Here is a 26,443-nt window from a genome sequence, read left to right as displayed (position 1 = left end):
ATATAAAAACTAAAAAATTAATAAACCAAAAGTTAAAATGATTCACATTTTTTTTCATTAGAAAAATAATCTTAGATTTTTTTATTGTCAATATGAATATAAAATATAGAAAAGTTGTTATAGTTTGCTGCTAACTTTTTCATTAATCAAATTAAATTAACGATTATATAAGGGGAGTGTACCACTGTACCCCTCTACCATCCCGATAGAAATCGCCCCTTGAAAAAAGCCCTGTCCCTATACTACCCAACCTTTTTTGTTTCTTTTTCAAAACTGAAATATAAAGTGGATTTCTGGCTACACCCTTCCCCCAAGTGCTCCTAGAGGCCTCTAAGGGCGTAGCCGCTAGTTGTCTATAAACCGGAAAAAATTTGATAATAAATAGAAACTGTTCTCAATTTTTTTTTATTTTCCTGTAAATTTGTTGCGCCTAAACCTAATAGATCCCAGCGACTGTCTGTCTTCCTTACTTGATAGCGATTCCCATCTTATTATTTTTAACTTTGTTTTTGTATCTAAAAGTGTTTAATTAAAAATATGAATAAATAATTTTAATGAAATGAATGAAATAAAAATGAATTAATGATTTTATAAATATACCTATGTAACTTTTTTTGTTGTGAAAAAAAGTTAAGTATACAATTTTTTAAAACAAATTGAATATACATAATTCTATTTTTTGATCATTCAAAGTGTTCGTGAAAAAATATTTTCAGCAGTAACATCTATAATTGATGACAGGCAAATTTAGGGTTTAATTATGTACAGTAGATATTCTGTACATTTCTCGAGTATTACAAATATTTTTGAAAAGGTTTATCTAATATTATTTCATTAGAAGCAGCATTTTAGTAGTGCTTTTTTTACTTGCGTACATTAACAAAGTACAAGGTGACCCTATATTATACCAATGAAACATATTTTTGCACAAAAATCTATCGTCTACTTTCTATTTAAATTTAACTATATCTTTTCTTAGCGCTATAGTTCAGGAAGGGAGGGACATTGGGCTAGCTGTTTATTACACAAGTCCCTATATATTTAACTGTGCCCTTAAGTTTTAAATCACGGTCCCTTATAACTTTCTAAAAATGCACTTGAAAGTAAAACATAAAAAGAAAGAAAGAGTAAGAAAGAAATTTATAGAAAAAAAAGAGAAAGATAGAAAGAAATGAGGAGAAAGACATGATTAGATACAACTTAAAGAAACATAACATAGAATAAAAAAAAGAAAGATCAAGAATGAAAGAAAGTGGAAAAGAAAGAAAGAGAAAGAGATTAATTTCTACAAAGTAGAAGAAAAAAAGGTAAAGGAGGAAAGAGAGATTAAGTAAGAGAAAGAAAGAAAGAAGAGAAAGAAAGAAAAGAAAAGAAAGAAAGAAAGAAAGAAGAGAAAGAAAGAAAAGAAAAGAAAGAAAAGACAGAAAGAAAGAAAGAATGAAAGAAAGAAAGAAAGAATGAAAGAAAGAAAGAAAGAAAGAAAGAAAGAAAGAAGAGAAAGAAAGAAAAGAAAAGAAAAGAAAGAAAAGACAGAAAGAAAGAAAGAAAGAAAGAATGAAAGAAAGAAAGAAAGAAAGAAAGAAAGAAAGAAAGAAAGAAAGAAAGAATAAAAGAAAAAAGAAAGAAAGAATGAAAGAATGAAAGAAAGAAAGAAAGAGAGAAAGAATGAAAGAAAGAAAGAAAGAAAGAAAGAAAGAAAGAAAGAAAGAAAGAATGAAAGAAAGAAAGAAAAAAGAAAGAAAGAATGAAAGAAAGAAAGAATGAAAGAATGAAAGAATGAAAGAATGAAAGAAAGAAAGAAAGAAAGAAAGAATGAAAGAAAGAAAGAAAGAAAAAAGAAAGAATGTAAAAGAAAGAAAGAAAAAGCAAAAATAACTTATTTACAGGAATTGACCTTGTAACCCTTTAATTGAACTTAATGCTCGGGCCAAGAGCATCTTAAATAATGTAAAGTATTAAAGTATAAGTAAAGACATTTCCCCCGGTATTATATAAGTGTTCACACAAAGATTATAATACTTTTTTTTAGCAAATAATATCAAATGTTTGATTTAAAATCTTGAAATTGTCAAGGTTTAAATTTATGAAGAAAGCTACTTTTTATGCGATATATTCGCTCTTATTAAAGTAAATTGCGGAAAGTGAGAATAACTTTTTTTATATATATAGTTGAAATGTCATATGCTGTAATCATTTGACAGCTCCTCTTTAATGAAATTAAAGTTCCACCTATAAACTTTGAAGGGGACTTTAAAAGAAACAAACAAAAACAGCTTATGTTATTTTTTTAGTTTAACGTTTAAAAATTTCTAAATTTGTTTCAATTTCCCTAACTAAATTCAAAGCAAATCTTACGCATGCTTTAGATTACATGACAATTTGCTGCTTTAGTTTTAGCCGTTTTATATGCACACCGACAATGAAAATAGAATTATTGGCCGTCCGCCAATTCTTTACTTAGTAGTAAACTTTTACAAGTATCGACAACAGTTATTATTACACATTATATACTTATAATCATTATAATATAGATAGGGTTATTAATAATTATTAGAAAATGACAGGTTAGTGAACTTTTCCTTGTAATTATTGTTATTAATACAAAGCTTCTTTAAAACAATAATATTGATAATAATACACATTATCCTATATATGAAAGATTTACATTTTAAGTACTTCAAAATTTGTATAATTTTTGGGTATTTTTTGCCCTATTATATTAAGACACTATTATAGCTTCAAACTTTTTAAAAGCGAAGTTTTTCTATAATTAGGATAGGTCCGTCCGACTCCGTTCGTATGTCCTTGACGGATAGCTTTTTTCGTTAATTTAGGTTTGTTAGAATTGTCCTATCGATGTCAACTTTGCATGGTTATTCCTTTAGTAGTTAGGTACGATTTATAAAGCGTAGCAACTCTATAATCATTACCAGAATGACCATACGTCCATTTTAAACATGTTGATTTTTATACTTTTTTAACAACAAATTTTTATGTGATCTTATCATCCGATCAATCTGATTTTTGGTATATTAATTCCTGGGACAACAAAGTATAATATAATAAGCGAAGCAACTCTATTATCAAGTAAAAAATGTAAGTATGTCCACAAACATTATCCTGTATCAAGCAAATTTTCAAAAAATTTACTTACAATTTTGCTTTTACTCTTATACATTTATATTATGATTATTCATTTCTTACACTATATAAGTGTTAATGTCCGTTTGTCCTACCATTTCAGTGCTTCTCTTTTATAGATGTTGTCATCCTTGTTAGACCTTAATTTAATTCTGGTTCTTTTGACAGAGGCTGCTGTGAGTCATTTGCTTATTTTAGCAAAACATGTTATTAGGGCATAATATGTTTTTTTTTAAACCATAAAAAAACTCCCCAGACCAATAAGAAATAGGATACTACTGAATAATTTATGTCAAGAGTAAGTTAGTAAATCAATCAATTACACTTTCATTTGCTTCAAATGTGGTTTTCTATATAAGCTGATGTTTTGTTTTCTATTGTATTATTTTTTGTTGTGACATTCTAGATGATGTGTCATCCTTGTTATATTTTCTAATGACGCACGGTTTTATTCAGAAAAATATTTAGTTTTTACCATCTTATAAGCAATAGGATTCTTGTTACTAAATATGCAATAAGGATGACAATATAAGTTATAAAAAAAGTCGATCGCGATTTTAGATTAATGGATTGATTGTCAAAAATGTTTGAGTACTTTTAAACATGATGATTCTCTAAGCTTCAGCTAATAAAAGTTTGAAAAGGCTTCACATTTACAATTTATTAGAGAATCCCTTAGGCCTAAATATAAAAAAGTAAGTTTCTTTAAAAACACCACATGAGTTCCAAAAGAACGTATTCTATTATTTATAAAAAAGTTTTTTTTAATGTACGTTAAGATAAATGTAATAAAATCATTGAATATGCTGGCATAAGAAAATGAGAAACTAAAACTTTGTCTGATCCAAAAAATCTATATAACTTTACTCATTTTAGAGTTAGGTAGAGAGGTTTTTATTGATGAAAAAAAAGAAAACTTCAAATAGTAATTAATGTAAAAAAGGGAAAGTCGTAAACGGAAATACAAAAAAGAAAATATATTTTTGTAAACCTTATCACTACCCTAAGTTTAAAAATTTGCAATTGTTAAGAATAGCTATTGCAAAAAAAAACTCTGGCCTAGTTAAATATAATTATCCGGTAAATTCTTGTATTTTAAAGTTTTTGCTTATTATTCCCCTAAATGAATATAGATTGAGTACTAAGAAGCCTGTATTTTAAGATAATAGCTAAAATCAGAAATGGATTTGCTCTAAAGATATTATCCTAAGATACAATAAATCTTTTTATACAAAGTATATCGAAGTCCGTCTGTCCGCTCATAATTCCCTCAGCGCTGAATTTATAAGGTTTGGCTTCTCAGGGAACATTTTCTTATTTTCTTAGGGTGTGACATGTGAGACAGTTATTCACTAAAAATAAAGTATAAAGTAACACTACGTACATCCACAGAAAGGTCAAATGATATGAATCGCCCTACCTAATCAAACAAGTCAGACACATATTCTTGCCTTTTCGTATATTGCTTAAGGAAAATAAATTATAAGATACAGGCTTTTCATATCCTATCATATAAAGTAGTAAGCTTTTTTTGTCTGTAGCGAAGGATCTCGCTAACCGCTGAACCGATATGGTTCTCCTTTAGAGTGAAGCTTCTTATAGGTCCCTGGGTGGTTTTCGGCTGTTTATTTTTTATAAAAAAAGTCGTTGTAAAGTTTTAAGTTATTTTTCTGCACTTTCATGTCCCTTCTAATTCTAGATACTAGGGACGCAGCCGCTAGTAATATTATAGAGAGCTACGCTTTCTTAATTATACCTACCTGCTCAAGGAATTATCATACAAAGTTTGAAGCGATTCTAATATGACCAGAGCTATTTATTATGAATGGTTTATTGAAAATAAAAAATATTCCCTTTATGCAAAAAATATTACTAACCAAAACTTGTATAAGTAAGAATAGTATAAACTGTGCAGTTTTACTGTTCAATCAAATCCGCAAAATTTTAAAATCTTTACGAATTACATAATGTAAGAAGATAATATTATTTGGCAGTTTCCTTATGTTGCCTAGTCGAACAAAGAAACCCTTTGAAGGAGGGGTCGAGGGTGGGGGTAGATTTTCGTTTATTAATTTAGGCCAGGTTAGATTAGGTTATATTGAGTACTGGTAGCCCCGTAGGATTATAGCACCACAGGTATATGTTCTCCGCAGAGGCTATATTTTTTTGTGATATTGTAACAAAGTAAAATCTTTTATTAATACGAAATATTATTATATACAACCCTTCTAATTTGATATCTACGGATGATATAAAAACTCGGATCAGGGAGAGAAAGAGAGGGGGGCAATGGACAGTAAATTATCCCTAAAGTTTGCCAAAAAATTACTCGTTTGTTTAAAAAACTAATTAAGGAATAAGATCACATCTTAATTGGTTGCTGCAAACTAGTAGTCAACACTTATCCTTAAATAAGTTTGATCTACAGAAGGATTAATTCTGTTTATCGTAATTCAGATTGAACAACAATTTATTGTCCATTGTCTAATTCCTTATGATCCCTGGAAAAACTGCACGATTTTCATATTTCAAAACCATGTTTCCGTTGCAATATTACAAATCTGTCAAAAATCAATTACCATTGAAAAAGTATTGTTATGGATGATGTCATCCTTGTAAAATCAGCAAGGAAATACAAGTTAATAGTAAAGAAAGTAAATACTCTTCAAGAAAAAACATTATTTATTACCTATTCTAGATAAAAAAAACAGCCCTAATTCAATTATTGTATGGATATTTCATTACCTTAAACCATGGTATTGATATTCTACATATATTACTCTGTGTGCGTTGAATTCACTTATATAGATAATTATTGCTCTAAACTGTTGATATTCAATATTATTCTATGTGTTAGATCTAATAATTTATATGGATTTTTAATACTCTAAACTATGGTATTTTACAGGGTATTGGTATTCTGTATTACTCTGTGAGTGTTTAATTCAATTATTTGGATATTTTATAACTTTAAACCAGGGTATTGATATACTATATTATTCTGTGTTAGATTTAATCATTTATATGGATATTTTAATACTCTAAACAAGGGTATTTTACAGGGTGTTGATATTCTATATTATTCTGTGTGTGTTGTATTACTCTAAATCATGGCATAGATATTCTATGTATATTACTCTGTGTATGTTGAATGCAATTATATGGATATTTTATTACTCTAAACTTGGGTGTTGATATTCTATATTATTCTGTGTATGTTCAATTCAATTATATGGATATTTTATTACTCTAAACTTGGGTGTTGATATTCTATATTATTCTGTGTATGTTCAATTCAATTATATGGATATTTTATTGCTATAAACTGTGATATTGGTATTCTAAACCAGGATATTGAAATTCTATATTATTCTGTGTGTGTTGAATTCAATTATATGGATATTTTATTACTCTAAACTTGGGTGTTGATGTTCTATATTATTATGTGTATGTATAATTAAATTATATGGATATTTTATTACTCTAAACTTGGGTGTTGATATTCTATATTATTCTGTGTATGTTCAATTCAATTATGTGGATATTTTATTGCTTTAAATTGTGATATTAGTATTCTAAACCAGGATATTGAAATTCTATATTATTCTGTGTGTGTTGAATTTAATTGTATGGATATTCTATTACTCTAAACTTGGGTGTTGATATTCTATATTATTCTGTGTATGTTCAATTCAATTATATGGATATTTTATTACTCTAAACCAGGAACACTGAGACATATAATTTACAATAAATCTTACTCTTCCAGCATTAATTCAACTCTACTGGAAATATTTTTCAAATATCTTTTATACCATTTAACAAAATCTAACAGAAACCTATTATATTTAATCAAATAAGCTTGACATAACTGCTTGAAGGTGCTCTCGTTTGTGCTTGAATACCATGATATAGAGTGGTTAAATTTTACGTATGTTTGTCCGTTAAGATCTCATCAACCACTACAGAGAGACTTCATGTATTCAGATAAGCATTACAACGTCCATTTTTATTCTTACATTAAAGCTCTATAAATATAATGCCTCCAAGATGCTATGGGCGTAGCTGCTATCTATACGTTTTTACAAATTAAATTTTATCAGCTAATCTAGATTAGACTATCAGAAAAAAATATATAAATTAGAAATATAATTGTATAAAACTAATTAATTTTAAATACTTTCAGTAACAAGTATAAGTTGTTGCGTGTGTGCGGAGAAATCCCCAACTCCTGTTCAGTGTGCTACATGCGAACAAAGGAAAATAAATAGATTAATTTACATGCACTAGGAAACTGAAGAATAATAATTTTGATAACAACTTAATTTTCCTGTAACTTTGAAACCAATTGATATCAGCCATAGTGAAAAATAATGTTTCAAAAATATTAAAGTAAATATTATTAAATTTGATATACGCGGAAAGCTGTGTAAAAAAGGTAAAATTATTGTGCCTCTTTTTTTTGGTAAACTTTTAGTTGAAAATTAATGTTAAAATGCAAATGGAAGAAACTTATTTTCGTAATACAAAAAGGTAAAGCCTAGCAGCCGCTCGTCAGACAACTGTAACCACCAAGAAAATAGTCATTTTATTACTTTAAACTTTAACTATATGTCATTTAATTGCCCAGTACAAAAAAATAATATAATTTTAGGCGTATGCGCTGCTGAAACGCGGCTGCCGAGCCCCGCTGAAAATTGTTCTAAAGTTTTGTAAATGTTAACTATTTATTTATTTGTAAAGTTGTTACTGCTCTAGCACTTGTAAACTTAAGGATAGTACAAGGTAAGATAGAAAGATAGGCAAACAGAAAATAGATAGACAAACAGAGCAGGGGCGTCCAAGCTTTTTATTTTGGGGGGGATAAAAATTTTTTAATGGGGGGGTAATTCGGTTTTGGGGGGGGGGGTAAAATGGCGCGCGAAGCTCGCCGCAAATTGTTTTACCCACCCCAAAATTTTTACCCCGGGGGTAAAATTTGCTTGGGGGGGGTAATTACCCCCCCTGAAATCTGTTGGCAGGGGTAAAATTTGTTTACCCCCCCCCCAAAATTTACCCCCGGGGTAAAATTTTTGGGGGGGGTAATTTAAATGTTATCAGAAATTTAGTATTAAAAATGCGCGCGAAGCGCGCAAAAATTTTTTTTGTTAGAGATTTTCCATTTTCGGGGGGGTATTTACAATCAATCTTTTCAAATTCAAATTGAACTATCCAAACAGGTTTTAATTTGAGAATACGTTGCGGCTAACGCCCGAGCCCTGGTTAAGATAGATAAAACATAATTATAACTGTTTTTAATTTCTTGTAAGATATAATTAAAATTATAGAGAGAAGCACAAGTGCCTACCCTATACTATTCACCATGAAGATAGATGTGGCCGACTTCTTATTGCAGCCAGGTAAATAAATGCATGCAGGGATACAAGGATAGGTAGAAAATTAACGTTAAAAAAATATAAAAATTTGGAATTAATATTTGTACACACGTCCAATCTAGGACTTAAATATTTCTTTTCATTTTTAAGTTATTCAAGAGAGATTTTTGGGTTGCATGACAAAAGTAAAAAGATAACTATTTATGTATAAATTTGTGGAATTTTTAATGTTTAAATGATTTCTTATTTTAGGGATATAAAGGCTGGAGAGATATTGTTTACAGATACACCGGCAGCTGTTGGTCCTGACAACAATCCTAAACCTGTCTGTCTCACATGTTACAAGAGAATACCTGGCATGACCTACAGATGCAGGTACTATTTCATATCTGTTGGTCCTGATAATAATACTAAACCTGTTTGTCTCACATGTTACAAGAGAATACCTGGCATGACCTACAGATGCAGGTACTATTTCATATCTGTTGGTCCTGATAAAAATCCTAAACCTGTTTGTCTCACATGTTACAAGAGAATACCTGGCATGACCTACAGATGCAGGTACTATTTCATATCTGTTGGTCCTGATAATAATACTAAACCTGTTTGTCTCACATGTTACAAGAGAATACCTGGCATGACCTACAGATGCAGGTACTATTTCATATCTGTTGGTCCTGATAAAAATCCTGAACCTGTCTGTCTCACATGTTACAAGAGATGTAGGTACTATTCATATCTGATGGTCCTGATAATAATCCTAAACCTGTTTTCTCACATTCTACAATAAAATAACTGGCATGACCTACAATGAAGGTACTGTTTCATATCTGTTGGTCCTTAAAGTAATTATAAATCTGTATGTCCCTACATGATACATGAGAGTACCTGGCATGACCTACAGATGCAGGTACTATTTCATATCTGTTAGTCCTTATAATAATTATAAATCTGTATGTCCTACGTGCTACATGAGAGTACCTGGCATGACCTACAGATGCAGGTACTATTTCATATCTGTTAGTCCTTATAATAATTATAAATCTGTATGTCCTACGTGCTACATGAGAGTACCTGGCATGACCTACAGATGAAGGTACTGTTTCATATCTGTTGGTCCTGATAAAAATCCTGAACCTGTCTGTCTCACATGTTACAAGAGAATACCTGGTATTACCTACAGATGAAGGTACTATTTTATATCTGTTGGTCCTGATAATAATAATCTTAAACCTGTCTGTCTCACATATTACAAGAGAATACCTGGTATGACCTACAGATGAGGGTACTGTTTCATATCTGTTGGTCCTGATAATAATCCTAAACCTGTCTGAATCACATGTTACAAGAGAATACCTGGCATGACCTACAGATGCAGGTACTGTTTCATATCTGTTAGTCCTTATAATAATCATAAACCTGTCTGTTTCACATGTTACAAGAGAATACCTGGCATGACCTACAATGAAGGTACTGTTTCATATCTGTTGGTCCTTATAATAATCCTAAACCTGTCTGTCTCACATGTTACAAGAGAATACCTGGCATTACCTACAGATGCAGGTACTATTTCATATCTGTTGGTCCTGATAATAATCCTAAACCTGTCTGTCTCACATTCTACAATAGAATAACTGGCATGACCTACAATGAAGGTACTGTTTCATATCTGTTGGTCCTGATAGTAATTATAAATCTGTATGTCCCTACATGCTACATGAGAGTACCTGGTATGAGCCTACATATGAGGGTACTGTGCCATACATGTTGGTCCTGATAATAATTATAAACCTGTCTGTCTCACATTCTACAATAGAATAACTGGTATTGTACAGATGCAGGTACTGTTTCATATCTGTAGGTCCTGATAATAGTCACAAACCTGTCTGCCTCACACGGTGGACTTTTTATAAATTATTTGCAGCAATTTTCATTTTTCTCCCAAATAACAACATTTTTAGGTCAGGTGTGTATGGAAATTTTAATTAAAAATTAATTTGTTAACTTTTTCTAAACAGCAATTCTATATATAGATATTTCTTGAAATAAAATAAAAAGAGTTAAAGATAAAAGGAAACCTAGACTTTTCCTTATGAAACAATTCATGCAAATCAATTATACAATCACATTTAAATAATTTAGAAACGTGAATCCTAATTTTCATACCAAGAACAATTGTGTGTTAAATAGAATAGACAAAACAAATTTAAATATCAAAATGGATCTGTCAACTTTGGATGAGGTCGACTTTTCCTTCTCCTACCAGTGCAGTGCCCCTAAAGGGTTCTAGGGGGCGTAGCCGCTAGTTATTTCTAAGGTAGCTGCGTTTTATCTCCTTCCCATGCCCAGTAGCCCAAAACCTCCCTTCAACCTACCTGACATTGTATAAAAATTAATCTAAACACGTACTTAATAAATTTTTTCAAAATATATTTTAAATATTCATTGGTATAATTGTTTCAGACATTGCAGTTGGCCTCTTTGCAGTCCGTACTGTCAGGTAAATTGATTTAGAAATATTGGTCCAGCTGTTAGAGCGATCTTTCTGTACATACATAGTTCAACCCTTCAACCAAAATTTTTTCTCAATTTATCAAATAAGAATTAACTTTAGCTAGATTCAGCTCATTTTAACAGCTTATGAATTCGTGTTATCAAATTAAATGTTTTTTTAATCATGCATCAGGATCTATAATTAAGTGAAGATTACAAAAAAACACCAGCACCACTTTTGTTATAATATAAAGAAACCATTTGATAAAGTTTTAATCTATTTAAACAATATTCAAAAAGAAGGATTAAGATGAATCACTTTTATGTTGAAGGGATTATTTCTTTTGATGATTTGCTTTTTCTTTCAAAAAAGAATATATGCTAAAAATATTAATTTCTGCAAAAAGTTAGATTAAAAAAAATTTAACTAGAAATTATTTTAGAAATTAATTAGTGAAGGAGATATAAATTTTTCTTCTAGCTATGACTCTTTCAATCCATTAAATAATCTCTTTTTCTATCTTGTATTTTTTTATGAATATAAAAAATCTTTTTAGTTTCCTATTTTCCTGTCTACCTTGCTCTTATCCATCTATTAAATGTACAGAAGATGTCCTTCAATGTATTTCCTTATCATTCTCTCTCTATCTATATAGTATGAAGAGGGATCTCAAAAGAGAGAATGCTCATTCTATCTCTGGACTATCTATATGTCTATCTAGTTCTCTATTTATCTATATATCTATATTTTTAACAATGTATCTATCTATCTATTTATATCTCTAGCAATGTATCTTTCTGTCTAATAATATATCTATCAATGTATCTATCTATTTATATCTCTAGCATTGTATCTATCTATCTAGAATGAAGAGGGACCTCAAAAGAGAGAGTGCTCATTCTATCTCTGGACTATCTATATGTCTATCTATCTATCTATTTATCTATATATCTATATTTCTAACAATGTATCTATCAATCTATTTATATCTCTATCAATGTATCTATCTATTTATATCTCTATCAATGTATCTATATATCTAGGATGAAGAGGGACCTCACAAGAGAGAATGCTCACTTTTTCAAATTCACTCCCCAAGGTATAATTCTTTTCTAAAGCAGAGATAGGTTAATGGCAAATAAATTCATAGCTCAGATATAATATATTATATTTTAACAAGTATACAGGAATAGGTATGTGTAAGAAAAATGTATTCCATATGTAAAATATATTAATGAATATAGAATTTGCATGGATATTATGAATATATATGAGTATTGCTAACATGGAATATCTATTGGTCAGTTTTTTCATCCAGTAGGATGGGGTAATGGAAGTGGGTGGGCACTTAGTAGTTTTAGCCCGCTGCGAGTTTTACTTTATTAGAAAACATGAAAATCTGGTGTAAGATCCAAGTAATACTAATATATCATTATCCATTAATTTATTACTTTGATACATGGGTATGTATAAGGCACATATGAATCATTGAATATACATATACTAGAAATACTTTGTTTCTAAATTAGGGAAACAGGTGGACAAAATAATTTAAAGATTAGATGGGCATATGTCATAGGAATCTTTACTAAAAATTTCGGAGTCGAAAAAAAACTTCGTGACTGATGCACAGACGGACGGACATTGTGAATTATGGGGTAGCTTAGCTACTAAAAACATGATGCTTTTGTTTAGTAAATTTAGGTAAAAGTAAGAAAAGCTCCTTAAGAATAGTTCCCCGTAATGATAAGACCCTACAAGGGATTTTCACTGTTTTTAAAAAGTTTAAAAAGACCTGTTTATAAAGAAGCTAGTAAAAGTGGCTGACTAAGATTATGACATAAAAAAATAACCAATGAGAGGCCACTATAAATTTTACTATTGGTCAATTACAGTGTATACTGGCCTCTCATTGGTTATTTTTTTTGACGTCATAATCTGAGTAGGCAACTTTTACTGCTTCGTTTATAAATTACTTTTACCGTCCGTTTGGTTAATTTTTTATGTGATAAAAATTGTCTTTTTACCGATCGCTGCTGAGATGTTCTTTCTTGTTAAAAGTAAAACAACGCTCAATATTTATCTAAATCAAAGTCGTACTTGTTTAAGGTACAAATAAAAAGGCCTACGCTTACCTTAACTAATTTAATTATATATACATTTGTAAAATGTCTGACAAATCTATTCCCAAAAGTATGTAAGTCCTATTCAACCCATTTAGTTGGTTTAGATAGGTACGCGAATGTAACACTGTGTATCACAAAACCTCTCCTACTTTTATGTGCAATAGATATAGTTGAGTATATTGATGATTTACTAAGCTTAGAAACCTAATAATCTTTTAAAATAAGAAATTAAAATATTTGTTTTGAAATAATCGATATATTATTATTTAGATGTTGCACCAGATTTGAAAGTATTCTAACAAAGTGATACTAGCAACTGGCTAAAAACGATACCCCTCATCCATGCACTTTGCCCCATCCCCTCCCCCTCTTACTGGATGAACAAACTGACCAATAAATGAGGTTCATATTAGCAACAACCTAATTTGACTACAAATTTTCCCAAGTCAATATATCCACGAATTGTATATGTACTTAATTAAAACTAAAATCTTCCTTTTAGAATATTAGCTTCCCAATACACAGTTATGATTTCATGTACCTTACTAATAAAAACGTGAATATGGCCTAAATCAATTCCCAATACACAGTTAAAATTTCATAAAACTTACCAAAAAAAAAAACACGCGAATAGGGCCTAAATCAATTATATTTGCCAAGTACATACCAGGATATTCAGTGCAAATCTGTATTTAGGAAAATATAACATATGTACATTATTTTGTACACTTCATTTTAAAGGCAAACGAATCTTATATAAAATATTATTCACATATTATGTTTTTTTTCCCATTATTCACTTACTCAGGGATCTAATGGAATAAGACAATGTCCGATGCATTATTAATGTACATCCTCAATGTTGATACACAAAATTATCCATTCTGTAGATTAACATTTGTGGTTTAAACGTATTAACACTTAACTTAATGAACCAACCAATCAAAATTCACATAGGTCCCAAAAGTTGTTATTTCTGCGAATATAAAACTTTGGGGACTAGTGTAATACACAGCCCATTGTACCCCTCCCTCTTTGTCAAGTGTTTCTGTATTACTATAAATATTTACACTGTTGTCTCTGATTTAAATTATTTACATAGTTATTAGAAGAAGTAATAAACAAGGATGACAACATCCATAAGTAGCGAAGCACAAAATAATCATTAATGGAAACACATCTTAATAAAAAATATCTTAAATAGCAGCAGAGAAAATGAATCACTCTTCCTCTATACCGTTACAACCTGACAGACAAAAAAATCATGGAGTAGCTTCGCTACTAATAATGTGGCTGTTTAATTGATAAAGTTGGGGAAAACTAAATTATACCAAAAGTCAATAGATTAGATAGTTGTTTAAAAAAATATAAAACAAGGATGATAACAACCATCAAAACGAAGCTCTAAAGTGATATGACAAACGAAATAAACAAAATATAATTTTGTATAAGTCTTAACAAAACTGTAAGCTAATTTGTTGCAAAAAGTACAGGATACTGTTTAGGACATACTTACATTTTTAGGGCTTGATTAAAGAGACGCTTCGCTTAAAACATTGTACTTTGTTGACCTAAAACTCAGTATTCCAAAAATCAGAAGAATGTGATGATCATATTACGTAAATAATAGTTGTCAAAATAGTTAAAAGTCAGCATATTTTGGTTAGACGTACGAACATTTTTATAAAGATTAAAGAGTTGCTACACACTCTAAATCATACCTTACTATTACAGGAATATTCATGTAGAGTTAGAAATCGATCGAAAAATTCTAACGTGCCTTAATTAAGTAAAAAAACAATCCGTTTGGACGGACCGACTACAATTGTTGAAAGGCCTCGCTTTTAATTATTTGGTATAGAAGCTTGGTCAGATACTTGTATCTATAATACAAAGTAGAATGATGTCTGTCCGTCCGTCCCTTAGGATCTCGGTAACCAATGAACCGATCGGATTCTACTCATCAGGGTATATACCTATTGGTCCTGTGGTGGTTTTAAGCTATTTCTTGGGGGGGTGGGACACCCCCAACCCCCCAAAAAATGAAAATTCCCCCCCTCCCCAAAAAAGGTTTCTAGTGCTGCCCATAAATTAAAGGCAGCACCAGAATTTTTTTATATTTTAAAAATATTACCCCAAACATTCTTTGAAACCCCATAAAATACACCTCTCAGAATTTTTAAAAATACATGAGATTAACCCTGTCTAAAAAAGCTTTGACATCTTTAGTCTGCTTGTTACTTTAAATCTCTATAAGATTTTTAATTCTTAAATTCCCTATCTTTGAGGAAAAGTACAATTTTCTTTTCCTCATTAAAGCCTAAACTAGACCAAACTTTACAGATACATTTCTATAAATAATCTATAACAAGAAAAGTTTGTGGCCGACTGCAGTTCATGTTTTGGAACGTGAACACAAGTAGTGAGGCAAGGATTTGATGATACGTTGTCATTAATTTATATTAGTTACTAGCGGTTTCGCCCCTAGCCTCTAGGGGCTTTGTCTCAAGAGGTAATTAAAAAAATGTAGTACATGTGGTGGATCTTCATCTTCATCATCTGCATAAAAAAAAAGATGAGGGGGAACTCTTTTTTGGGGGTGGGGTTGGGGGTGTCCTACGCCCCAAGAAAATAGCCTAAAACCACCACAGGACCAGTAGGTATATTCCCTGAAGAGTAGAATCCGATCGGTTCAGTGGTTACCGAGATCTAAAGGGACAGACGAACAGATGGACAGACAGACAGACGGACAGACAGACAGACATCAAGCTACTTTGTATTATAGATTAGGATCCTACAAAGTACAGTGTAAGAATGTAATTGTAAACACATGTAGGTGTTTTTATACAGGTAACAGGGATCTAAAGGGATAAGACAATAGTCATTAAATTGATAATACCCTAATGATGATAAACAATAATACCCCTTCAGTAGATTACAATTAGTGGCTTAAACGTTTGAACACTTAATGAACCAATTAATAAAAAATTAATAAGAGTCCCAAAAGTTGTTAAGCCTACAAATAAGAAAATATTACTATAAACTTTGGGGACTGGTGTAGTAAACAGCCATCCATCCCTGCGTTAAATAGCAAAGAGAACATCTCTCTAGATTTTTTTGTTAAAAAATCTTACTGAACTTTATAATCTTAACTTTATTGTAATTTGTATTCCTCTTTAAATCGATAATTTCATATGTTTCTTTCAAACTTTCAATTTGCAATTTTTATATTTGCAAGCATTTATAGGCTTGATAGCTAAAAATAGTTGCAACGTCCAAAAATAATGAAATATAATGATTTAATTTTAAAAAATATCAGCTTAACTCCAAAGCAGAAAGTTTCTGCACTGTCTTTATGTCCTTCTGTCTTTTGCCTTCAGATTATAAAAGATGACAATATTGCTTTTATGATCCCCTCAATTTTTTTTGAAGCTTCGAAACGTTTAGGTAAGGTTTTAATTGTCAATGTAAAATTGTGTTAAAAAACAAAAATAAGTCAATAATCTTTTTTGTTATTATTCTTTTTTTTGTTATTTGTTGTTCTAAAGATTATCCTATTTTATCCAGAAATAAGATTCCCTTTCCTTCTTAAGCCTTGTTAATGGTAATATTTGAGTGTTGGAATACAAACAATGTAGCAGATTTTGCAATATTTCAGTAGATTTTCAGTGTTGATATTTTATGTTTACAATATTCGTTTGCAAATACTTATAATTGCATTGTAATAATTATATTCGGCTACCAAAACTGGTTCTTATAATTTCTTATTTTAATATCCTCGGCAAGGTGTCTATAATATGATATGTATGGTGTTATACAGTCGACATCAACCAAACTATATATCGAATGTCTAAGGTTATAAAGAATTCGAAAAATTGAAATCTAAGAAAGATGGGTTTATTTTAACTTTGTGTAAGTTAAAAAAAAATTCTTTCAATATAATTTTACTCTTTTCTTGGTAATTCATTACTTGTTAAACAAATTTCTTGTTTCTTCGGAAATATTTGCTAATTTTCAGGTTTATATTTTTTGTTTTTATGTCAAGTCATCCTGGGATAGGTCTAGACTTTAAAAATGACGCTGGTATAATCATGCGGGTCAGGCAATAAGGGATTAATAAAGTAATATGATTTATGTGCTTTTAAAGTTTTTTTTTATCTTAGAGAGTTTTTAGATCGTGATATGATTATAGTTTTCTAACGGATATTCCTAATGCTGAGCATTTTAATCCTAAAAGTAACAGTATTTCTGCCTGTCTATCTTTCTGTCTGTCTGTCTGTCTGTAATGAAGGATCTTTTTACCCGATATGGTTCTTCTTTGCAATTTAACTTCTTATAGATCCTTGAATGGTTTATATCCAATTTGAGGGTGGGTATCACCGTCATCCCAAGAGAAGAGAAAAGTACTCCCCACACAATATTTTTTTCTTTTTTCTTTTGAAAACTAAAATTGAAAAATGGGTAGGAGGTCGACCCCTCCCCCCCCCCCCCCACTCCACATTAAGCGCCCCTAGTGGCTTTTCAGAGTATACCATGAAGAAGGACACATGACTTGAAGTTCAAAATAATTATTTTATTTAATCTCTTATCCCTGTTGGTCCGTGCGTCGTATTGATGAATACAGTACGCCAGGGAATAAAGGGAATGGAACATCAACAATGTTTTTTGTAGAGAGACTACAATAATGGGATTATTCCCCCCAAAATATCTATCTTTGACACAAACTCTTTTACAAAAACAACTTCCCGAATAAAAGAAAAGTACATTTCTCTCCATTTGTGTCTATTTAAAAAGAAAAGAAAAGTACAATTTTCTCCACGAGGGCTAAATTGGAAGATTTTTAAAATTTTAAATAAAAATTTTAATCTGTCAGGGAGAGAAATAATCACAAAAAAACTTAAAACCTGTTTGATATAAAACAAGGATGACAACATCCATATTAAGCGAAGTTCGTGGATGGGACTGACCGTCATTGGTGTTTTCTTCAAACGACCGAAAATTTAATTTTGATATCTTTAACAGAAAAAATTTTGGAATTCGGACCAAAAACACTAAAGATATGGGGGAAAATGTAAAAATTATAAAAATAGCCAAAAACCTGCAAAAATGTAATCTGACTGTCATTGTTGATTTCTTCAAACAAAGGGGAAATTTAATTTTGATATCTTTAACTGAAAGAATTTTGAAAATCGGTCCAAAAACACCAAAGATATGGGGGAAAATATAAAAATAGCCAAAAACCTGCAAAAAGACAGTCTGACAGTCATTGTTGTTTTCTTCAAACGACGGGAAATTTAATTTTGATATCTTTAACTGAAAAAATTTTGAAAATCGGATCATAGACGCCAAAGATATGGGGGAAAATGTGGAAAACAAGAAAAATAGCCTAAAACCTGCTAAAAAGCTGTCAGACCGCCAATGATGTTTTTAAGTTAATTGTGCTCCTTAATTATGGGAATGTTGTCAAAAAATGTCAGCATTCTATCTATTATAGGAGCTGAGTAAATCCCATTTCCCCTATAGCGTTGGACTGACGGACGGACGGACTGACTGACGGACAGACAAAGTGAACTATAGAGTAGCTTCGCTACTAAAAAAGACGTTTTTTTTTAAAAATAGGAATGTTTTTTAATCATTACAAAGACCATGAATTAATATTTTTTACCCAAGGGAGTAAAGGAATGATGAATAGCTCATCCTTCATTCCCGAATTTGAATATAATACATTTCTGACCAACAATCATATTATTAGAATCATAAAGTAGCTATATAAAAAATTGGTTTATTTCAACTTAAAAATAGTTTATCAAATCAACATCCCTAATACCCTGTGTATAGACAGCATTTCTTGAAATCAAAAGTTTTCTATTTATGAATGATTCTTCAAATGCAATCACTATAGTCTAAAAGAAACATAAATTCCTTGTGAAATATTTTTCTTTATTCAAAATGAATTCAAAGTTATAAAGAGTTTTCAAATTTTTTTTCTTCAAAATTTAGCAATATTCTAAAGAGCAAAGCTTCTCTATAATACTGGCGTGTGAATTATTATGTTTTTCTGGAAAGCTTATCTAACCTTTTTAAAATCTAACTCTTTTAAATGTATTTAATATAAAGACTTTTTTTCAGAATACTTGATTTATTTGAAGCTAAAAATAACTTGCTAGTTGCTTTATCAGACAAAAATTGTAATGGTTAAATAGTTTTTGTACTATTGTTATTCTTTTTTACATAAACTAACTGATAATAAATACCAGTTGCATTTTAAACAAAAACTTTATTATTTTTACAAGTCATGAAACACCTTCATTTTTATTGGAAAAGGATAGGTATTTAAAAAAAATCTTGAGTGGCGGCCGATCCGTTTTTTACATTTGTTCAGCTTCAATAATAGTAATAAAAATAACACAATAGAATACGATACGATATGAAAATCAATTCATTTTGCAAAGGGCAAATTCGAATGTAGTGCTAAGAATCTTATATTTTTACAGACACAACACATTACAGAATGAGTGAATTTAAGCAATTCTAACAACATCTTGCATGCCTTAGTAAAATTGATTTTTTAAATACTGTTTATAATAGGATAAAGTTATTGTGTAAATAAATCAAAAAGAAACAATAACTTTTCCAATTAAATACGTCTTTGTAAATTTTATTATTCATCAATAAAGTAAAAAATACTAATATCATCAGGAATTTTAAAGGTTAAGACAATGAATGATAAATTGATGTACATTATAAAAAAAATTTATATTTATTATGTTGAATTATTGGTTGAAAAGTTTGAACCATGTCTCCTCCCCAAACCATGTAAAAACTTACTTGGAGTGGTTATACTTTAAAAAAACCAGGACTGACAAATAATAAACAAAACAATGAATTAAACCTATATTAATATAACATAAACGCCATTACCAATTCTACCAAGAAGTCAAAAGTTTTGATACTGCTGGTTTTACCAGAAAAATCAATAAACATTTATTAGGAATGGCTTCGAAACTGATTGATATCCGTATGATTAGAATCGGTTCTCAGCCATCATGTACAACACCGTATTACAGAAATTTTCTACACATACTATAATAAAAATCTTAATATTGATTCAAATTTGGTAAGCCCGTGACTACAGCCCCTCGGGACTAACAACACTGATTTTGATCTTATTTTAATATTCGCAAAAAGCTGTGTATAAACAATTATTCTTTACCTAGGTTTAACATCGATGATTACCGTGCTACCTGTCCTTCCTACAATGCTATTATGGTCTTAAGGTAAAAGTTATTTGATAGAAATCAGCTGTATAACTTGCTATTTGTCATCGCGTCAAATACTTTGTTTTAGTCTAAAGTGCACAAATTAACAATGAGAGCGGAGAGATCTGACAATTGCGCTAGTCCCCAAAATTTTATATTAACGGTTTCTAGTTCGTTGGCTTAACAACCCTGGGGACTTTAGTGAATTTTGATCTGTTGGTTCTTTTAGTTGAGTATTCAAACGTTTCAACCACAAACTTTAATCTACAGAAAGGGTTGTTTTGTGTATCATCAATTGCGATGAACATCATTTTATCGGCTATTGTCTTATGCCTTTGGATCACTGGTTTCAGAAGCGAGCTATCTTAGTAGCGTCTTTCTCACATTAAAATAATGAACCTTTAATGTAGATAAAAATTTTCTTTATTTTTCTGTCAAAATATCTTGTAAAAATTCGTAATTAACCCTATACAAGATTTCACAAATGCCATTCCCCCAAATTAGACTTCTAGGGGCGTTGCCGCTAGTACTTTAAGATATCTAATTATGTATGTATTTTCTATTTAGATCACTCTATAAATAAAAAAAAAGATTGGGCCTTTAATAGAATAAAGCAAATATTTGGAGCTTACATAAACAGATTTTTAAGAAAATAAATGATTGAAAACAAAGAAAACCATTACATTGTATTTGTCGAGGAAAGGGGGGTTATCAAATCTTACACAACATGGATGGAATTATCCAAAAGCAACAAAGCTTTTTTTTAAATTAATAAACCAAAAGAGTAGTTAATCAGATGGATGGACAAAAATAAATGCTTATTTGACATAAAAATCTTTCAGTGACATTTTATACATCCATGTTTCATAACAGCCAGGAAAATAATAATACTTATTTACTACATAACCATATTGTCCATAAACGTTTCACATTCTGACAGACAGACGGAAATTTGGAATAAAAGAACAGTTACGCTATAAAATATATAATGAATACTGAAGAAACAATTATCTTGTAAAATAAAAGATATATGTATATATATTTGTATGTTTAAGAGATGAGTTTATGTTTGATTGGGATAAGATAACAGCTGTTCAATGTGTTGTGGTTTTCAAACCAACAACGTCATAACAAAGACACTAAAAATGAATCATATTGATGAACGATTAAGACAACAGCTCATGAGGAATAGGCAATATGCCTTCTCTTGATAAACTAATTCAGCTATAACCAATGTAAAACTGTATGTAGACATCCGGATAAATTCTGTACAAAAAAAACACATTTTTATTATCTATAATACAAAGTAGAACGATGTCTGTCTGTCTGTCCCTTGAGATCTCGGTAACCACTGAACCGATAGGATTCTACTCTTCAGGGTATATACCTATTGGTCCTGTGGTGGTTTTAAGCTATTTTCTTGAGGGGTGGGACACCCCCAACCCCCAAAAAACAAAAAAATCCCCCCCCCATTTTTTTTTTTGCTTAAGATTTCCTTGGTCCTTTAACGGATTTCGCCTTAATTTTTTTTATCACCTCTTGGGGCAAAGCCCCTAGAGGCTAGGGGCGAAGCCGCTAGTATATAATAAATCACATGATATTTCACTATTTCTTTTTTTTCTTTCTAAAAAAAGTACTTTTTTTCACATATAATGGTTAAAATAAGTTTTTGTTTTTTAACGTAACGTCATCAATGAAATTAGTTGCATCTCCAAAATATTATACAGAAATAATTATTTGGTTGTTTTAATCTTTTAGTATTAGGTAATATTTGAGTAATGGGTTTGTTTTTACCTATCATTTTAAATAATTAACCTTTTTATAGCAAAATTGAATTTTTTTACCATATTGGAACTTTGGCTTATTTTTAGGGCTATCTGATTCTTGTTCGGTAATAGAAGTACTTTCCTAACCACTTACAGAAAATATTTTAGATTTCTAGTAAACAAAACAAATTGAACAATACCTATTTACAAAAGTAACAAAAGGTTCTATTTTATATAAAGACTAGCGGCTTTGCCCCTAGCCTCTAGGGGCTTTGCCCCAAGAAGTGATCAAAATTTTTTTTTGCCAAGTTCGTAAAAGGACCAAGGAAATCTTCAGCAAAAAACAATGGGGGGGATTTTGTTGTTTTTTGAGGGGTTGGGGGTGTCCCACCTCCCAAGAAAATAGCCAAAAACCACCACTGGACCAGTAGGTATATTCCCTGAAGAGTAGAATCCGATCGGTTCAGTGGTTACCGAGATCTTAAGAAACAGACAGACAGACAGACGGATAGACATCATTCTACTTTGTATTATAGAATATAAAGATAATACGCATAGAAGGATAAATGAGCTAAGTTTCTTTCAATTTTCAAAATATCAAACTTTTTAATACCCATATCAAAATTTAAAAGTCCTAATAGAGATTACTTAAACAAGTGTTTAACGATCCTCAAAAACTCATTTTCCCTGGCCGATACAAAAGTACAAAATAATCTTTTCTGTTTTAGAATATGTACAGGTTTTTTGTGCTATACAGCCAGCTAATTAGTAATTATTATTTGATTTTTAGTTTAAGTTTAGGAACTGATTAATATTCTTATTTAGGTTGTTATGGTTGAGAGATAATTAATAATATCAAGGTTTAGGACCTAATTAATATTCTTATTTAGGTTGTTATGGTTGAGAGATAATGATGTAAAAGTTTGGGACCTGATTAATATTCTGATGGACCATCTGGAGATTGATAAACAAATCACAAAAACAAAGGAAAATATCCTTTCTCTGAATAGGAATACAGTTTTGTTAGTTGTAGCATAGCAATTCTTTAATAACATATCTTTTTATATGTTTGTCTGACTTAATTCTTTTTTATTTACATGAATAGGAACTAAAATTTAAAGTTTAATTATTAATTATTAGGAGTTACCTAATTGGTAGAGGAAAAACTATAATCTTAGTATACAGTTAATCCTTAGAGTTAAATGCCATAAATTCATAGGGATTTGTTGTTATTGATAAATCATAACACAATGAAAATATCTTACCTACAATCACATAAAATTATCCTTGCTATTACAGATTATCTTCTTTATTTATCCTTCAAAATTTCTATATATCTACAGTTCTACAAAAAAAAACATATGAATTATTGAGTTAGGAAAATGACAAATGCAAATATATCTTTGTTTGCATACAAAATTTTCTTCCTCTCGTCAGAAAAAGCGAAGCTTGTCTACAATTATGATCAAATCGTGTAACGGATAGCTCAAATCGTGAAACGGATAGCTCTCGTCGTTAATTTAGGCATGTTTGAGTTGTTCTATCGATTTCAAACTTAGCATGCTGATTCTTGTAGTAGTAAGGTAAGATTAAGAAAGCTTAGACTTATTATATGTACATTGTAAATGTGTATTTGGCTTATTCAATTCTGACACTCTGCAAGTGATGATATTGGTTTGTCTTAACATTTTAGAGCTTCACTTTTATGGATGTTGCCATCCTTGTTTGATAAAGCAGCTACTCACTAATTAGGTATCTTAAATACATCTATTATTTAAAATGACAAAATTGGTTCTTATAAAACATATATTTTATAGTTCTTTTAGTTTGATTTTATTATTATTACAATAATAAATCCTCTTTTATTTATGTAAAACTAATTATCTACGTAAAGTTGAATATTTCTTTTCTATTTAATTAAATAATGATCATATTTCTTGTAATCTTAAACCACGAGAAGGAAATTAGAAAGAAGGCGCCTTTCTTAAAGTGTCTAGTAGGGCACATACCCCCCCCCCCTCCCCACGTTATTTTTAGAACTTTATGATAGCTATGATAGGTTAGTTTATATTAAACATAGGGTATTTCCTCATTGTTCGGGCATCTTAGGTATAGACCCAGCTGTGGGTAGAAATATAATAAACCCCCACCCTTGCAATTGTTTTAAATTTTTTTTAACAATCAGGGGTGGAAGAATTTTGGGCTCGCTACGCCACTATGGAGAGCTCTAACCCTTAGGACCATTGCCTCTCGAAGGCTCACAAAATTCAAACCTAATTTACCTATCCTAATTATAGCTGCTGTATTTACTTGAACATGGTTTTATCTTTATTATTTTGTTTATTATTTAATAAGACGCTAGTTATGTTATTATCTCGAGATAAAAGAAAATAACAAAAGATCAACAATGAAAACAACATCTAATATATCTATAAAACAGTGGGGATAATGAAAATAGGTTTTTACCCCTTTTTTAACAATATAATAAATCATGTTTAAAGTCTTTATTTATGTTCCATTAAATTAACAATAATAGATCTTTTCAAATTCTATCCTATTGTTCATGATTTATGGTACCAATTGCTCTTTATATTTATTACACAAAATTTAGGAGACATAAAATTTATTGTTTTTTAACAAGATATATAATTCCCCCTTCAAAAAACTTTTAATTATAAAATGATATTTGTATAGAAAGGAGTAATATCATTTATTCGTGAGCATTGTAAACTGATACAGTTCTCGGAACAAGAAATTCTTCATGTGATGGGTAAGATTTCAATTTTAGTTACGCTGCTACTCAATAACTTGTGTTATGTCATACGTACCTTCATAAAAGATTTTTTTGGTTTTGGGAATATTTAAAAAAAAAATTTTTCTCCAATTTTCTTTTCAAAAATTGGTGTGAAAATGCATAGAGCTATTTCTGGCTCTACAATACCTGTGTTTTTTTTTTATATGCGGTAAGTGTCATGTCTGACGTCATATAAATAGGCATATTATCCATATCTTTTAAAACGGGTTTCCTTTCCCACTTTTTCTCTTACTTCCTTTTAAGGCATATTTTTATGACGTCACACATGACACTTTCCGCATATCCGTTTTTAATTATCATATTTTAATATATCTATGTTTCAGGAGTTGTAGATACAAATGCTTATATTATTGGAGAAAATCCTAACAAAGACGTTGATTTACAGGTAAACACATCTTTTAATAGTACCAAAGACAAACAGCCAGTCTTATTTATAGATCTATTGATATGCTCTGATTATAGAGTAGCAATGCAATGAACAATGAAAATACAGATCTCTAAAGTACACTTATTGCCACGTAATACATTTATTAGAATTTCTTAAGTATCTTTATTCATCCATACGGATAGCTCTTATAGTTAAATAGATCGCTAATTTAGTTATATTAGTACAGGCCTATTAATTTCAGACTTTGCATGATATTTTCTAACAGTAAGGTAGAGATTGCCGTACCATCTTGTGTCATCTTTAGGACAGATTTAGGCGAAATTATTGTTTAGAATATTTTATTCGTTGTTATTTTACATAATTAAATCATCGTTTGTGTTTGTTTAGTTGAGCTTCGTTGTCAACCTTATCAAAGTTCTATAAAAAAAATACTTAAATTTTCATTTTGTAGGGTTTGTTTCCGATCACCTCAATTCTGAACCATTCCTGCTCTTCTAACACAATCTGCTTTGCCAGGAAAAGTTTTAAATTATTTGTTTAAACAATTAAGTATCTAGTTAGTTAGATGTTAATAGGGATGAGACAATGGACTTTAAATAATAAATTAACGTATTCACATAATATTTTAAAGTACATACATGCAGATTAAAACAGAGTAAGTATTTTTGTTATGACACAGCTCAATATGATATTAAAGATACGCTTTAAGAAAATTTACTCTCCTATGTAGGTTAAAAGCTATTTTGTTTTTAGGGAAGCGGGAAGGGAGGGGGGAGCTTTTTCACAGAATGTCCAAAACACTGACCACTGACCAGTATCCATGAATTCTTTTTTTTGTTGATTATTTATATATTACCTGACGCACATACAACTTTAATTAAAATAAAACTTTTAACCTTGCAGAAATGATTTCAAATTTGCCTGCCGTGCTGTTACAGATATCAAAAAAGGTAAACAATAATTCAAATTTGTTTTCTTTTTAATTTAAACCCACCCCTACTTCCCTGTATTTTGTAATTTAGAAAAGGTGAGGTTTGGTAATATTCATAAGATTCCCGTAAATATATTTTTAAAAATAA

At 30.2% G+C, this 26,443-nt stretch overlaps 1 protein-coding gene across 3 annotated transcripts in view; it reads left to right on the top strand.

The window, feature by feature from the left end:
* The first annotated feature begins 2,459 nt into the window (after window positions 1-2,459).
* Window positions 2,460-26,443, top strand: part of LOC145313201 (SET domain-containing protein SmydA-8-like) — a 53,956-nt gene continuing 29,972 nt past the window's right edge. For 2 of the 3 annotated variants that reach the window (XM_080152503.1, XM_080152497.1), the window contains exons 1-13: window positions 2,460-2,564; window positions 7,328-7,400; window positions 7,885-7,926; window positions 8,469-8,540; window positions 8,769-8,891; window positions 10,980-11,016; window positions 12,054-12,109; window positions 20,354-20,413; window positions 23,052-23,148; window positions 24,856-24,931; window positions 25,300-25,361; window positions 25,816-25,880; window positions 26,268-26,314. In XM_080152503.1, the coding sequence (XP_080008629.1) occupies window positions 2,558-2,564; window positions 7,328-7,400; window positions 7,885-7,926; window positions 8,469-8,540; window positions 8,769-8,891; window positions 10,980-11,016; window positions 12,054-12,109; window positions 20,354-20,413; window positions 23,052-23,148; window positions 24,856-24,931; window positions 25,300-25,361; window positions 25,816-25,880; window positions 26,268-26,314 (817 nt within the window). In that variant the 5' untranslated portion in view covers window positions 2,460-2,557. Of the gene's footprint in view, window positions 2,565-7,327; window positions 7,401-7,884; window positions 7,927-8,468; window positions 8,541-8,768; window positions 8,892-9,815; window positions 9,895-10,979; window positions 11,017-12,053; window positions 12,110-20,353; window positions 20,414-23,051; window positions 23,149-24,855; window positions 24,932-25,299; window positions 25,362-25,815; window positions 25,881-26,267; window positions 26,315-26,443 lie in introns of those variants that run through there. The other variant, XM_080152512.1, reaches the window with a different exon arrangement.

Source organism: Acartia tonsa, chromosome 1 (assembly GCF_053477335.1).
Source record: "Acartia tonsa isolate MP-2025a chromosome 1, ASM5347733v1, whole genome shotgun sequence".
In the NCBI taxonomy this organism is placed as follows: Eukaryota; Metazoa; Arthropoda; class Copepoda; order Calanoida; family Acartiidae; genus Acartia; species Acartia tonsa.
This window is presented reverse-complemented; position numbering and strand designations above follow the sequence as displayed.